We start from the raw sequence: 17,834 nt of genomic DNA on the forward strand, positions 1-17,834 counted from the left end.
GCGTCTTCGAAGGTTTTTGGCCTTCCTTCACGCGGACGGTCGTCAACATCGAAATCACCGTCTTTGAAGCGACGAAACCAATCACGGCACGTTGTTTCACTTAGAGCAGCATCTTCGTAAACTTTTTGGAGCTCTCGATGCGCTTCAGCCGCCAATTTCTTCGAATGAAATAAGAAAATCAACACTTCCCGCAAATGACGATTATTTGGCACAAAATCCGACATTTTCACACAACCAAAAGTATATGACACCAAAACAAAATCACTAACGTGTCAAAACGGTTTGTTTACCATATGTCTAAGCTTGGTTCATGACGTTTTGGATATGTCAAAATCGACCAGCACTTACTGCTGGAGCCATCTATTGACAAACAGCGGAAACCTAGTTGCGCACCTAATACATAAAAGTACTTGATTTGATTTTTTAGGTTTCCATGCATATTAGATTTGGTTTCCGGATTTGAACCGCTTGGAATCCTCTTTGCTTGATTCCGACGTTTCGCGAACATTTCAATCCGCTTTATTAGGGAGGAACGACACGATGCCGAGTTGCTCCTGAGAGGTCTTCCTCTATATGGTAGTTAGCATATCGGGAGAAGGGTGAGGAGACAAGAGGGAAAGGAGGTTAGCAGGAAAGATGGTGGTGAGAAATTTGTTGTCTGTCATGTTTTGGAAATCGGGAGGCCGGATTGCCAAATTGGGCTGATTTTTTGTCCATTATCCCTGTTGGGATTGATGGAGTATATAGAGTACTCTGCTGCTGTGACAAAGTCTATATAGCAGAAACCGGGAGAATGATAAGCACACATATGTGTGCTTACCATTCAAAGAAACATCAAATCGCAGTCAAACTGAACAATGTAACGCAGTCAGCATTAGTGCAACACAATTTAGAAAGCGGACACAAAATCCGCTTCAACGAAATGACAGTACTGGTCAAACTCAACAACTACTTCCCTAGGAAATACAGGGAACCCTGTAATTGGAAATTCGAAAGCACTATAACAATCTGAACAGGGATAAAGGACAAAAAATCAGTCCAATCTAGAAACCCGTCCTCCTAGTTAAACCCCCCATACGGTCTCTTCCACCTCCCTCCCCCCAGCTCGCTATATGACAACTGCCATATAAAGGAAGACTTCTCAGGAGCAACTCGGCATCGAATCGTTCCTTCCTGACAAGGCGGACAGAATAGTTCGTGAAACGTTGTAATCAAACAAAAATGAATCCACGGCTCAAATCAGGAAAACAAATATAATATGCATGGACACAGCGAAAGCCTAAAAAATCAAATTAAAATACATTTTTTCTCAATGTGACAAGTTATAGCACTTTGTTTATTACGCATCCGTATAATGTGACCAGAAAGCTTTTCTATGCTATACTTATTAATCGAACAAAGTAGCGCAACAATAGGGACGACACATAACATATAAAATTATACAATCATATACATACTTTCGTTTAATACAGTATGAACTACGCTTTTACACAAATTCGGGAAAAAAACATAATACAAATTTCCTAATGAATGTGTACTATTACAAGACTTATATTTCATTGCCGACGATAATTACACTTGAATTTAATTTTGCAATTACAGATGATAACTCGAGAGACGCTAACAATTCCAGGTCTATTTTCATATTTCTTAACATATTTTGACAATTTAAATTGGAAAAGTCGATATTAACAAGTTATAATATTTGTTTACGAAGCACAGTTTGAAGAAAATAATGTACATGAAACATTGAGATTACTATCAGCACCTATCACTTGTAGAACGTGATCAATGAAAAAGAGATTTGTAAGGCAATTACATACAACTCAGTTATAGGCATAGAATGATCGTAGCTGCATATAATATTGCCTATAAGTATGATACAGAATGTGACAAATTGAAAAATTTAAAGAAACTATATACATATGGCCAGCATTCCATTATTTCATATTCAACATTCTTTACATATTTTGAGAAAATGAGAAATTATATACTGACACACCTTATACTAATTAATTATATAATGACAAATGAGCAAATATATTTTAACAAAAATACTATCAATTTATGACTGAATATATGCCTCAGTAAAAAATTTCAAATTTATTCCCGAATATTATTAAAAATTATATATCATCAACTATATCAAAATATAAATAGGAACAATACATAACCTTCTGCCTAGGTCGATCATGTGCTTTAATTTATAAAAACATAATAAAATGTGTATTTCGGTAATAAAATCCACCAGTCATATAATTTCTATACGGCATATAACCGCGGAATTTATTTTCTCTGTGTAATCGATTTCTGGTTGTACCTGTTTGTTCTTGTATCTTGTCTATGCATTCTTGTACTGTATTTTCCGAAAAAGCGGTTAAAAGTAACGGACACTCTTGCGCTATTATTGCTTCTAAAGATTTAGACCATGTATCTAAGAAAAGCCATTCTATTTCAAACAGTACGATCACATTCGGTTTTTCATATGAATCTAAGCGTACAAAATCGTGATACGGTTCTGATACGCTTCTAATATAAAGTTTCTGATTATAATGCCTGCACGTACTACACACAAAGCCTAAATCGCTCGATTCAAAATTTAACGAATTTATAAGTACAATATACAGTTTACTTATTTTTCTATATAAATGTAAGAAAATATGCCACGTTTCCAAATATGTTATACCTGTTTTGCTTACATCTATAACATGAATGATATATTTAAATCTCTTCTTTGAAAGAGATATTAAATTTGATTCCTGCAACGCATTGTATAACGTCAGCGGGCCGGATGTGTAATCAGAAAAAATAACTTGCTCTAATGACAAGTGGTACCTTAGGATAGAATGGTCTAAAGTCAACTCATAAGCAGGCAATATAGCATAAATGTGTAGGTAGTTCTTAATAAATGTAAAAGTGTCATGAAAAGGTGCCGTAGCAGGAAATTTGGTGAACTTATATCTTTTGATTTGAGGTAAAACTTCTTCAAAACGGCCGTTTATATGGGTGATATTTATGTTCAGTAATTGCAACAACTTATTGCAGCAATTATTATGCAATGTTTTAAATAGCATTTGGTCATCATCACAAAAGTTGGCTGAATAGCAAATGTTGCAGCGGCTTATGTTTGTCTGTCGGAAACACACACCACATGATTTTGCGCACATTATTATCTCTATTTCGTATGGAGCTAAGCCACGTGACAGAATAGAGGGCATTTGATGTAAAATTCCTTTCCGTGATTCTATCCATTCTCCCAAGCTACGATACGTATTCGAGAATAATTTGTCTTGTATTACCCTTCCTATAGCTTTGCAAATCTGAGAGTGTGTGTTTCTATGCATCGCCTCATGCTCCTCGGAACAGTAAGAAATCATGCAGCACCGATTACACGTTATCAAGTCTTCGCTGGGCTGTTTGCAAACATGACAAACGTTTGGATTAAAAAACTTATTATATCTGTCTTCTGTGTATGGACCATCAAAAGTTGATATTGACAAGGAATTCATCGCCATACGTCTTATTAATTCACGTTTATGAGTAGTTTGTTTGTAATATTTATATCAAAATAATGCACGAAGCTCGGCAACTCACGTAATATAACAGAAATGTATATACGGGTTATATATAGGTATTTAACTGGTAACAGTACACAGAACATTAATAACAATGTACAAGTATGTTTGTATGTATCGAAAAAGTTGTTGACAAAGTAAATTGTAACTGTTGAGATGACGAACTAGAAATATTCGTTAGTGGAAAGAAACAATATGTAAGCGTGATATATTATTTATGAATATCTACTTTAAAATATTCAAAACAAAGTACAAAGTTCACCAAGAAAATTATTTTAGTAAATTTGTTGTAATTTTTAATAAAACTTTAGTTTTTTCGGTAATATATTAGAAATTAGTTATTTCGGCAATATATTAGAAAGATCACTCTAAGCTAACTAATCCTTTGAAAAAATCTTTGATCCGAATTAATCACCCATCTTTGTTTGGAACATGCTAAAGCGTATTCCTTAAATCTTTGCGGTCGTGCAGTACGCGATTATTGTATTGGTTCTAAGGATGTTCTTAGGACTTTCGTAATGTATCTTTTCATTGTATTCACAGAATATTATAATATATTTATGAGCAAACATTGAAATGACGGAACAACATTAATTATCCAACAAATATTAGTAAAATATGTTATTGTGCTTGTGATTGCATCACTGTTTTTAGATATTTAATAAAAGGTTTTAAGCTAAAACCTTTTTAAGTATTTGAGTGTTGTGTAATTTGCTTTAAATATTTTCTGTGTAAATTATTCATAATATTACTTGTTTAAAAATCTGAAACTAATCTAATTGATTCTTGTCAACAAAATAACAGAGCTCTTATGTAATAAAATGATAATTTATATATAAATATATTATTTTAAACACAAAATATAATGCAAACCAAAGTCAAACAAAGAATATTAATAGTTATATATTGTATATTATCATGTATGTGTGAATTATATACATATTGTACACATATATGTATAATTATACACATATATGTATATTTATATAATTATAAAACATAAAAAATTAGGTTTTACTGATAAATATATTTCAATGCTTGCTAATAAATATAATAACATTCTGTGACCACTATAAAAGTACATTGTCTAAGTCCTAAGAACACCGTTAAAGCCGTTACGATTAGCGCGTTTCGTTATATCGTCAAATTTAATAAATGCTTGTTATGGTCAGTACATAGATGGATATTGCTGCAGATTAAAAGAAATTTTCTTTTTAACGGATTATTTCACATCATGTTCCTTTTATAGCACAATCCTAATATACTTAAAGTTTTGTCCAAAATATATTACAACAAATTTACTATATTATCTTCCTTGACAAATTTTGCGATTTATTTTGTGATTTCTTTTAAAGTAAGTTTTCATAATTAATGTATCATATTTGCCACATTATCATATTTAATGAAGAATTGTATATAGTTATATATAAGAATATATTTAATGAAGAATTGTATATAGTTATATATAAGAAGCATGAAGCAGCCATATAAAAAGTTGTGCGTATGTAAAATGTCGTATAAAATTATATATAATTTTATAACGAATTAAGCATAATTTTATACACTTCTATCTAACTTTCTACAGTTATATATGATTGTATCTAAAACAATTTTTATATAACTGAAAGTTCAATATCAGGACCTTGAATAAGTTCTCACTGTTTTCCAATAGATGACGTTACCAAAACTGCGTGCTTGTAGTTTAAGATGGTAACGTATCTATAAGGAAGTATTATAAGCAAACTTGAAATTGAGTGTATGTCATTTCGCCGAAGTGTAAACAACTTTTTTTTTCATAGTGTTAAACATGTCGAATTTCGTGTCAAAAAAAGAAAAGTATTTGCGGGGAAGTTTACTGCACTACTTTGTTCAAAAAAAGTCTGCAGCTGAAACACAGAATTCTTGTTGAAACTTACGGCGACCATGCTCTGTCAGAAACAACATGCAGAGATTTGTTTAGGCGCTTCAAAAATAATGATTTCGATGTTGAAGATAAAGAACGCTCTGGCGCACCGAAAAAGTTTGAAAACAAAGACGTCCTGTAAGAGAACGCAACATAAAGAATGCCTCACCTGTACCTATAGGTTGAAGAGCTAGTCATCGACTAGAAGTGTCACTTTACTAGCCCGACGACGTACGGCGAGCGGTCCGATTTTGAGTCAGAGGACTGAATCTCTTTACTTGGAACTGGACTTTGAGCGATAATAGGAGAGGACGGGTAAACAAAAGAAATTAATGTTTCTTTATAAAAAAAATAATATACGATTTATTTATAATTACAATGAGCTGGTGTGTGTGTGTGTTTGTGAATGTATGGGGTGAGGATGAGCGTTAGAGTTCAGGATTATTGGAGGACATACCGATTTCAGAATTCTGGACGATAATAAATGTCCACCGTAATTATTGCGATTGAGTTTTCGACAGAGTAAAGATATGTCTGTCCGGACTTATTCAAAATTGAGACGCGGAAAACCGGATAATAAAACAATAACTTACTGTTTGTGTGTACGAGGAGAGAAATGGATGGTTCTGGATCTCCTGAGATAGTTTCTTCCTTCGATTCTGATTCTTGAGATGATACTCGTCGTGGTAGTTATGATAATTATTACAGAAGTGATACTCGTAGTGATAGACGTCGTAAATGACAATGAACGAATGAATACAGAAGTAATACTCGTGGACGTCGTAATGATAGTAAGCCTCGAAGCCATACGGATCGGACTTTTTATAGTTTCGGAAAATGGGAAATTTCGGGGATAGCGTTTACCGGATTCGTTGGAGATGTCTTGCTTAGTAACAAGGCTGAGGCTCGGATTGGTGGGAAAAAAATAGAAATTCTGGAAATGTTCAATCAGACCATATATGGACATGCGTATGATTCATGATTCTTTGATAAGGCTTGAGATCTACGTGTTCCTTTTGTGTACTTAACTCTTGTAACCCGGTCAGATAAGTAATCGATCTTAACGCAGTGTAAAGGTATGTGAGGCCATACGGAACGTAACACCCTCGGCCTCAGACAAGTGATGGGGGCACCAAGATTTGAAAGTGGAGCGTATTAAAGTTTGAAATTTGAATTTATAATTAAGGTGAGACGTGGGTGAGCGTGTGTATTTGTGTAAGATATATTGTCAGTTCGCTTCTGAATACGCAGGTCAAATTTTGTTTCGTTCAGTGTTTTCTGTGAACTGTTGTTGAATTAGTTACGCAAGGTGAGGTACGTGAGGCCCTACGGAACGTAACACAAATAATGATTCGCAAAATATTTATTATAATAAAGTTCCAAAGAATACTTTAGAATAAATTAGGCTCGTATAATTCTTCAGGAATTCTTCAAATATTCATTTTTTTAATTATTTAGGTATTCTTTAAAATGAATTCTCTATGATATTCTATTCATCTCTGTGTTATCTGAGTTGACATTTTCTCATTAACATATCTTTGAACATCATCCTACTAACTGGATAATTATGACGATGCAAAGCTCGTGAGTAAGAAATGGTAGGACAAGTACTATAAGATTTATATCTAAGAGCCAAATGCTTGAGATATAAGCACATAATAAGTAAATAGCAACGTGTGTAAATAATATTCTGTTGGTTACATACACCACAGTTGATATAAATGAACATCAGATAAAAATCTGTCACATTCTTTGCTTTTCAAATAGCTGATTAAAAATGACCTTTCGAAAACGTATTATAGACGTCTTTAAATGATGTTACTATCACGACAAAATTGTCCACGTTTTTTAAACGTCAGTTATTAGTTACACGAACTGTAGGACTGGTAATCATCATTTATCGACATAAATATGACGTGACGTTGCTGGCTGGGGATGGAATGATATGTGGCATTGATTGCGCACATTTTCAACATGCCTATAATGAAATTTTATTCTTAAGACATTTATGTCCAAGATCGGATATTTTATGGGCATCCAAATTGGATATTAACGGATGTCCAAAATCGAATATTGACGTCTTATGGACATCCATTGCATGTCCATGGATTTGTGAACGTAAAAGGGACATAAAATGGACATCCGTAGGACGTCATGTGCTATCTGGGTTTTACTGGGAATACTCGATAAATAATTTAGTCCTACAGAGTACAATAAAACTGAAGTTGTCTTCAAAATCGAAACAAACCCCCTTTTGATTAACACATTATACTATATTTTCCATCATCAATTTGTTTCTCCACCAATTCTCAATCGCGAGCGTGATATACGTACCAGCCCAGCGGTGATGAGACCGCCCATATCACGATATACAATGTTCTCTCGTTTTTCAGAATTTTTTATAAACTTTATAGTATTTCAAGAAATTTTAAGAAAATGCAGTACTAAGAATTTAATTAAAAAATTTTTTTTAAATTCTTAAAGCTCTAAAAGAAAAAAATAAATAATTTTTATTTCTAGTTATTTTTCGGTAAAGTTGATAGAATTTGAATAAAAAATTATTGAATACACACATATGTGTGCTTACCATTCAAAGAAACATCAAATCGCAGTCAAACTGAACAATGTAACGTAGTCAGCATTAGTGCAACACAATTTAGAAAGTGGACACAAAATCCGCTTCAACGAAATGACAGTACTGGTCAAAATCAACAACTACTTCCCTAGGAAATACAGGGAACCCTGTAATTGAAAATTCGAAAGCACTATAACAATCTGAACAGGGATAATGGACAAAAAATCAGTCCAATCTAGAAAACCGTCCTCCTAGTTAAACCCCCCATACGGTCTCTTCCACCCTCCTCCCCCAGGCTCGCTATATGACAACTGCTATATAAAGGAAGACCTCTCAGGAGCAACTCGGCATCGAATCGTTCCTTCCTGACAAGGCGGACTGAATAGTTCGTGAAACGTTGTAATCAAACAAAGATGAATCCACGCGGCTCAAATCAGGAAGACAAATTTAATATGCATGGACACAGCGAAAGCCTAAAAAATCAAATTAAAATACATTTTTTCTCAATGTGACTAGTTATAGCACTTTGTTTATTACGCATCCGTATAATGTGATCAGAAAGCTTTTCTATGCTATACTTACTATTAATCGAACAAAGTAGCGCAACAATAGGGACGACTCATAACATATAATATTATACAATCATATACATACTTTCGTTTAATACAGTATGAACTACGCTTTTACACAAAATCGGGAAAAAAACATAATACAAATTTCCTAATGAATGTGTACTATTACAAGACTTATATTTCATTGCCGACGATAATTACACTTGTATTTAATTTTGCAATTACAGATGATAACTCGAGAGACGCTAACAATTCCAGGTCTATTTTCATATTTCTTAACATATTTTGACAATTTAAATTGGAAAAGTCGATATTAACAAGTTATAATATTTGTTTAAAAAGCACAGTTTGAAGAAAATAATGTACATGAAACATTGAAATTACTATCAGCACCTATCACTTGTAGAACGTGATCAATGAAATAGAGATTTGTAAGATAATTACATACAACTCAGTTATAGGCATAGAATGATCGTAGCTGCATATAATATTGCCTATAAATATGGTGCAGAATGTGACAAATTGTAAAACTTAAAGAAACTATATACATATGGCCAACATTCTATTATTTCATATTCAACATTCTTTACATATTTTGTGAAAATGAGAAATTATATACTAACACACCTTATACTAATTAATTATATACTGACAAATGAGCAAATATATTTTAACAAAAATACTATCAATTTATGACTGAATATATGCTTCAGTAAAAAATATCATCAACTATATCAAAATATAAATAGGATTAAACAATACATAATCTTCTGCCTAGGTCGATCATGTGATTTAATTTATGAAAACATAATAAAATGCGTATTTCGGTAGTAAAATCCACCAGTCATATAATTTCTATGCGGCATATAACCGCGGAATTTATTTTCTCTGTGTAATCGATTTCTGGTTGTACCTGTTTGTTCTTGTATCTTGTCTATGCATTCTTGTACTGTATTTTCCGAAATAGCGGTTAAAAGTAACGGACACTCTTGCGCTATTATTGCTTCTAAAGATTTAGACCATGTATCTAAGAAAAGCCATTCTATTTCAAACAGTACGATCACATTCGGTTTTTCATATGAATCTAAGCGTACAAAATCGTGATACGGTTCTGATACGCTTCTAATATAAAGTTTCTGTTTATAATGTTTGCACACACTACACACAAAGCCTAAATCGCTCGATTCAAAATTTAACGAATTTATAAATACAATATACAGTTCACTTATTTTTCTATATAAATGTAAGAAAATATGCCACGTTTCCAAAGATATTATATCTGTTTTATTTACATCTATTACATGAATGACATATTTCATTCTATACCATAAACGCGATATTAAATTTGATTCCTGCAACGCATTGTATAACGTCAGGGGGCCGGATGTGTAATCAGAAAAAATAAGTTGCTCTAATGACAAGTGGAACCTTAGCATAGAATGGTCGAAAGTCAACTCAGAAGCAGGCAATATAGCATAAATGGGTAGGTAGTTCTTCATAAATGTAAAAGTGTCATGAAAAGGTGCCGTAGCAGGAAATTTGGTGAACTTATATTTTTTGATTTGAGGTAAAATTTCTTCAATATGGCCGTTTGTATGGGCGATATTTATGTTCAGTAATTGCAATAACTCATCGCAGCACTTCTCATGCAATGTTTTAAATAGTATTTGGTCATCATCACAAAAGTTGGCTGAATAGCAAATGTTGCAGCGGCTTATGTTTGTCTGTCGGAAACACACACCACACGATTTTGCGCACATTATTATCTCTATTTCGTATGCAGCTAAGCCACGTTTCAGAATAGAGGGCATTTGATGTAAAATTCCTTTCCTTGATTCTATCCATTCTCCCAAGCTACGATACGTATTCGAGAATAATTTGTCTGTTATTACCCTTCTTATAGCTTTGCAAATCTGAGAGTGTGTGTTTCTATGCATCGTTTCATGCTCCTCGGAACAGTAAGAAATCATGCAGCACCGAATACACGTTATCAAGTCTTCGCTGGGCTCTTTGCAAACATGACAAACGTTTGGATTAAAAAACTTATTATATCTTTCTTCTGTGTATGGACCAGCAAAAATTAATTTTGTCAAGAAATTCATCGCGATACGTCTTATTAATTCACGTTTATGTGTTGTTTGATTGTAATATTTATTTCAAAATAATGCACGAAGCTCGGCAACTCACGGAATGTAACAGAAATGTATATACGGGTTATATATAGGTATTTAACTGGTAACAGTACACAGAACATTAATAACAATGTACAAGTATGTTTGTATGTATCGAAAAAGTTGTTGACAAGGTAAATTGTAACTGTTGAGATGACGAACTAGAAATATTCGTTAGTGGAAAGAAACAATATGCAAACGTGATATATTATTTATGAATATCTACTTTAAAATATCCAAAACAAAGTACAAAGTTCACCAAGAAAATTATTTTAGAAAATTTGTTGTAATTTTTAATAAAACTTTAGTTTTTTCGGTAATATATTAGAAATTAGTTATTTCGGCAATATATTAGAAAGATCACTCTAAGCTAACTAATCCTTTGAAAAAATCTTTGATCCGAATTAATCACCCATCTTTGTTTGGAACATGCTAAAGCGTATTCCTTAAATCTTTGCGGTCGTGCAGTACGCGATTATTGTATTGGTTCTAAGGATGTTCTTAGGACTTTCGTAATGTATCTTTTCATTGTATTCACAGAATATTATAATATATTTATGAGCAAACATTGAAATGACGGAACAACATTAATTATCCAACAAATATTAGTAAAATATATTATTGTGCTTGTGATTGCATCACTGTTTTTAGATATTTAATAAAAGATTAAGCTAAAACCTTTTTAAGTATTTGAGTGTTGTGTAATTTGCTCTAAATATTTTCTGTGTAAATTATTCATAATATTATTTGTTTAAAAATCTGAAACTAATCTAATTGATTCTTGTCAACAAAATAACAGAGCTCTTATGTAATAAAATGATAATTTATAAATAAATATATTATTTTAAACACAAAATATTTGCAAACCAAAGTCAAACAAAGAATATTAATAGTTATATATTGTATATTATCATGTATGTGTGAATTATATACATATTGTACACATATATGTACAATTATACACATATATGTATATTTATATAATTATAAAAAATAAAAAATTATGTTTTACTGATAAATATATTTCAATGCTTGCTAATAAATATAATAACACCCTGTGACTACTATAAAAGTACATTATCTAAGTCCTAAGAACACCGTTAATGCCGTTACGATTAGCGCGTGTCGTTATATCGTCAAATTTAATAAATGCTTGTTATGGTCAGTACATAGATGGATATTGCTGCAGATTAAAAGAAGTTTTCTTTTTAACGGATTATTTCACATCATGTTCCTTTTGTAGCACAATCCTGATATACTTACAGTTTTGTCCAAAATATATTACAACAAATTTACTATATTATCTTCCGTGACAAATTTTGTGATTTATTTTGTGATTTCTTTAAAAGTAAGTTTTCATAATAAATGTATCATATTTGCCACATTATCATATTTAATGAAGAATTGTATATAGTTATATATAAGAAGCATCAAGCAGCCATATAAAAAGTTGTGCGTATGTAAAATGTCGTATAAAATTATATATAATTTTATAACGAATTAAGCATAATTTTATACACTTCTATCTAACTTTCTACAGTTATATATAATTGTATCTAAAACAATTTTTATATAACTGAAAGTTCAATATCAGGACCTTGAATAAGTTCTCACTGTTTTCCAATAGATGACGTTACCAGAAGTGCGTGCTTGTAGTTTAAGATGGTAACGTATCTATAAGGAAGTATTATAAGCAAACTTGAAATTGAGTGTATGTCATTTCGCCGAAGTGTAAACAACTTTTTTTTTCATAGTGTTAAACATGTCGAATTTCGTGTCAAAAAAAGAAAAGTATTTGCGGGGAAGTTTACTGCACTACTTTGTTCAAAAAAAATCTGCAGCTGAAACACACAGAATTCTTGTTGAGACTTACGGCGACCATGCTCTGTCGGAAACAACATGCAGACATTTGTTTAGGCGCTTCAAAAATAATGATTTTGTTGTTGAAGGTAAAGAACGCTCTGGAGCACCGAAAAAGTTTGAAGACGAAGACATCCTGTAAGAGAACGCAACATAAAGAAAGCCTCACCTGTACCTATAGGTTGAAAAGCTAGTCAACGACCAGAAGTGTCACTTTACTAGCCCGACGACGTACGGCGAGAGGTCCGATTTTGAGTCAGAGGACTGAATCTCTTTACTTGGGACTGGACTTTGAGCGATAATAGGAGAGGACGGGTAAACAAAAGAAATTAATGTTTCTTTATAAAAGAAATAATATACGATTTATTTATAATTACAATGAGCTGGTGTGTGTGTGTGTGTGAGTATGTGTTGGAATGTATGGGGAAAGGATGAGCGTTAGTGTTCAGGATTATTGGAGGACATATCAATTCCAGAATTCTGGTCGATAATTAATGTCCACCGGAATTATTGCGATTGAGTTTTCGACAAAGTAAAGATATGTCTGTCCCGACTTATTCGAAATTGAGACGCGAAAAACCGGATAATAAAACAATAACTTACTGTTAGTATGTACAAGGAGAGAAATGGATGTTTCTGGATCTCCTGAGATAGTTTCTTCCTTCGATTCTGATTCTTCAGATAATACTCGTCGAGGTAGTAATGATAGTAATTACAGAAGTGATAGACGTCGTAAATGACAATGAACGAATGAATACAGAAGTAATACTCGTGGACGTCGTAATGATAGTAAGCCTCGAAGTCATACGGATTGGACTTTTTATAGTTTCGGAAAATGGGAAGTTTCGGGGATGGCGGTTACCGGATTCGTTGGAGATGTCTTGCTTAGTAACAAGGATGAGGCTCGGATTGGTGGGAAAAAAATAGAAATTCGTGAAATGTTCGATTAGGCCATATATGGACATGCGTAATTGTAGGTGGTATGATTCATGATTCTTTCGTAACGCTCGAGATCTATGTGTTCCTTTTGTGTACTTAACTTTTGTAACCCGGTCGGATAAGTAATTGATCTTTACGCAATGTAAAGGTACATGAGATCCTACGGGACGTAACAAAAAATTGGAGGCATTTCTTCATGAAGACTCATGTCAGACGCTAGCTGAAGTTGCAGAATCATAAGGAGTTCATCACACAACGGTTTCGAAACGTTTGAAAGTATTAGGAATGATTCAAAAGCAAGGACATTCGGTGCCATACGAGTTGAAGCCGAGAGATTTTGAACGGCGTCTTTTCACGTATGTACAGCTGCTTCAACGGCAGAATAGGAAAGGTTTTTTGCATCGTATCGCGACTGGCGATGAAAAGTGGGTACACTACGATAACCCTAAGCGTAGAGGATCGTGGAGTAAGCCCGGCTATGCATCAACATCGTCGGCAAAAATATCCATGTTTTGAAGCTTCTGCTCTGCATTTGGTGAGATCAGCTGGGTGTAGTTTATTATGAGCTGCTCAAACCGAACGAAACCATCATGGCATATCGTTATCGATTACAATTGATGTATTTGAGCCAAGCATTGAAGGAAAAACGGCCGCTATACGAGCAGAGACACGACAAAGTGATTTTGCAACATGACAACGCTCGGCCATATGTTGCACAACCGGTGAAAACCTACTTGGAAACGCTTAAATGGGAAGTCCTACCCCATCCGCCGTATTCATCAGACATTGCCCCTTCCGATTATGACTTGTTCCGATTGATGGCACATTACCTGGCTGAGCAGCATTTCCATTCTTATGAAGATGCCAAAAAATGGGTCGCCTCTTGGATAGCCTCACAAGACGTGTCGTTTTTTCGACGTGGAATTCAAATGCTGCCAGAAAGATGAGAAAAAGTAGTGACTAGATGGACAATACTTTCAGTGCATGTTTTTTACGACTTTTTTAAAATAAAGTATTAATTTTCACAAAAAATCAGCGAGAACTTATTCAAGGTCCTAATAATTAAAGTGAATTTTAAGTATTGTTTTGTCAAAAGTAGGCTCAAAAGTATATTTGCATTTTACTTAAAAAGAACATCGCAGTATTTAAATAACCCAAAATTTAACTAAATTAGTTCAATAAATTCAAATAAATTTTAAGTTTAGGGGTATTATTGTTAACAAACTTTATAATACTTTATGTAAATTCAAAAAGTGTAAACAGATTTTCATGAAAGAAGCGTACGCTGATTCTTGAAATCCTTCAGACCAAACAAATACAGAAGTTTGGAAGTTCAGGTCAAAGATTGTGCTAAAATTTCGATTCGGAAAATATCCGATGTGTTAAAACCTTCACATCTAAATTGTAGTAGCCGTAACGTAACACGTAACGTAAAAATTGATGAATCACACTGAATATTATCGAACCGTAACCTTGCCAGTTTTGTGAATACACGGTTATAATTGGTAAATTTTTACTATACACTTTACGTTACAGTTATATCAACTTGTCTGCGAAGATCTTTACGAGCGAACATTGTATATCATGATAGGCGCGGTCTTATCACCGCTAGGATGATACGTATATCACGCTCGCAATTGGGAATTGGTAAAAAAACAAATTGATGATGGAAAATATAATATAATGTGTTAATCAAAAAGGAATTTGCTTCGATTTTGAAAATAAATTGAGTTTTATTGTACTCTATAGAAGCAGATTAATTAATGAGTATTCACAGTATAAAGGTATGGTATTTTTACACACAACATAAAACAAAAAATTATATATGAAAATTAATTAAATAAATTACATATACAGGGTGCCTGAAAACTTTCTTGATACAATTCGTAGAAAAGTAGGACGAATTAAACAGAGCAAGAAAGTCAAATATCATTTTGCGAAATTCGCATTAGTTTCCGAGTAATTAATTATTGTGTTTGAGCAGATGAGCGCTCGGGCCGCGCGCGACCATGTTACAAGCAAATCGCGACTTGCTGTGTCCCTCCGCCCATAGCTACGAGATACAGCGTATAATTTTGATATGTTAATGTTTATGACTTTTCGTATCGAGAAACGAAGAACATCCGAGTCTTCGAGCACAGCGAAACATTGTGAACATTGGTGACTTTGCATAGAGGATGACACTTATAGGATGGCGCAATGCACGACAATTTTGACGCGTTGAACATTGTGAGCCTTTGACATGCTTGGGACAATTACATATGTTATCATCGAGGACGAGACTAATGTAATGTCTTAATCAAAAGAGGATTTGCTTCAATTGTGCAAAAAATTTTTGTCTTATTATGGTTATTATACTCTGTAGAAGCGGATAATTCATCGAGTAATCACAAGTACGAATCGCATCTTTACACAACAATATATACAAAATTATATAGTATATGCATAGTCAAAATATATAATAAAATTTACCGATAAATTACATATATTCGACGTATTCTGTTGAAAATCGAGACAAACATTTTGATGGTACTGACATAACAGAGAGTAGGTTAAATATTTAAAATATATTACCAGAAAATTCGTTGATTATTCTAAATAATAAGAGAATATACAGGATTTCCAAGATTTGTCTTTGCAGTGTTCGCGGAAACGTAGATCGGTTTCAGGTGAACATAAAAGTTCCACATTATTTTGCGATATTTACAATAAATCCCAAGATACTCATTATGGAAGATTGAGGAAAGATTACACGCAATAGGCAGATTGGTTGTTGTGAAGATGTACACTATCGTATGTTCGTACATTAAATCAAACTGAACAAAAGTTTATTATTTTGCAAATAACCACCTAAAATTTTACTTAGCAATGAAAAAAGTCGTTATATATTTGCCCAGATAATAGCACAAAATCTTCAGAGAATGTTGTAGGTTATTCTCAGGATATATTAAAGCCCGTAGAACGTCTTTAGAACATCCTTTGTAGACGTGTGCTGTATGTGTGTGTGCGATAATGCAAAAACCTTACTTAATTATTGCCTAAAAATCAAGGTGGTCACTCGCAAAATAATAGAGGACTTTTAGGTACAGTTTGACATAACATATAATGTATTAAACGGTAGACGGCCACAATAATTCATTTAACATGTCGAGCATAATTACTGACCTATTTTCTTAATAAATACTTCCATATTTATTGCGAATATCGCAAAACTGTATAGGACTTTTATTCAGTGTGTCTATCTCGATGTAGTCTTTGTACCGATAAACTTGGTGAAGATCAATCAGTGATGTCCTGTATGTTGGAATGGGCGACGACGCGTGTGCTAAATTTTCTTTCGGTTCTTGTAAGAATTTCATTGGACATAATGAATTGTATTAAATTTAAGAAAGTCCGTCTATTTGGAATAGTCCAAATAAACAAATTTTTAATTCAACAAAATCTAATGTTCGACATTACACAATTTAATTATATGATCTAAGGACGAAAATTGTTTGGTATAATTTTTTTATTTTGTTAAAATAGTTCAGTAATTCTGTTCAAATAACTTAAGAAACTTGACTTTCTTTTCTCATGTTATTGATAATCTGTCGTTACATCATCGTATGTTTTCTTCTGGATCCATGATATTTTATATAAATATTCCATCATTCACTGATCGGTACGAATAACCATCCTTCTTACTGATCACGTTCTAGATTATTTGATTTTAACAAATGTGTAGAAATTAGTGATACCATTTAGCTCCAACTGGTTGGCAGTTGCACTGAGAAAAATACTTGAAAATGTATTTGTGGGATATAAAATTTTTGTGAAATAAGTATCTTTCTATATACTTATCCCCTACACTACATTTTATCTTCAACAAATAAATATTAAAATATATTTGATTTGGTTTCCGGGTTTGAGCCGCGATTCATCTTTGTCCGATTCCGACCTTTTGCGAACATTTCAGTCCGTTTCATCAGGAACGATCAGATACCAAGTTGTTCCTAAGAGGTTTTCCTTTATACAATAGTATTATTAGGACCTTAACTTAGTTTCCGCCCGCAAATGTTAGATGGCAATGCAAACAGTTCTAGTAGTCATTACTAACGAAACAGGTAGTTTGTGATTAATTTCGACATTTCTCGATAACATTCAGTCAGCATACACAATTATTTTCCTAAACAACAATTTCTTTTGCTTTGTGAAAAATGGAACGCGATAAAGTGTTTTTTCGACATGTGCTTTTGCACT

General features: G+C 33.1%; 1 protein-coding gene across 2 annotated transcripts; it reads right to left on the bottom strand.

The window, feature by feature from the left end:
• Positions 1 to 393: 393 nt before the first annotated feature.
• LOC116847530 lies at positions 394 to 10,827 on the bottom strand. 2 transcript variants are annotated; one of them, XM_032822625.1, is made up of 2 exons: positions 9,359 to 10,827; positions 394 to 2,144 (listed from the first exon to the last, which is right to left on the bottom strand). In XM_032822625.1, exon 1 carries the CDS (start codon positions 10,725 to 10,727, stop codon positions 9,423 to 9,425), a length of 1,305 nt encoding a protein of 434 aa, XP_032678516.1. In that variant the 5' UTR covers positions 10,728 to 10,827; the 3' UTR covers positions 394 to 2,144; positions 9,359 to 9,422. The 2 variants fall into 2 exon arrangements, with proteins under 2 accessions (XP_032678516.1, XP_032678517.1); XM_032822626.1 differs by having other exon boundaries at positions 394 to 2,130; positions 9,345 to 10,827.
• Between the last annotated feature and the right edge of the window lie 7,007 nt (positions 10,828 to 17,834).

This window comes from Odontomachus brunneus, unplaced genomic scaffold (assembly GCF_010583005.1).
Source record: "Odontomachus brunneus isolate Ranch 3 - 2012 unplaced genomic scaffold, Obru_v1 Obru_scaffold_079, whole genome shotgun sequence".
Lineage (NCBI taxonomy): Eukaryota > Metazoa > Arthropoda > Insecta > Hymenoptera > Formicidae > Odontomachus > Odontomachus brunneus.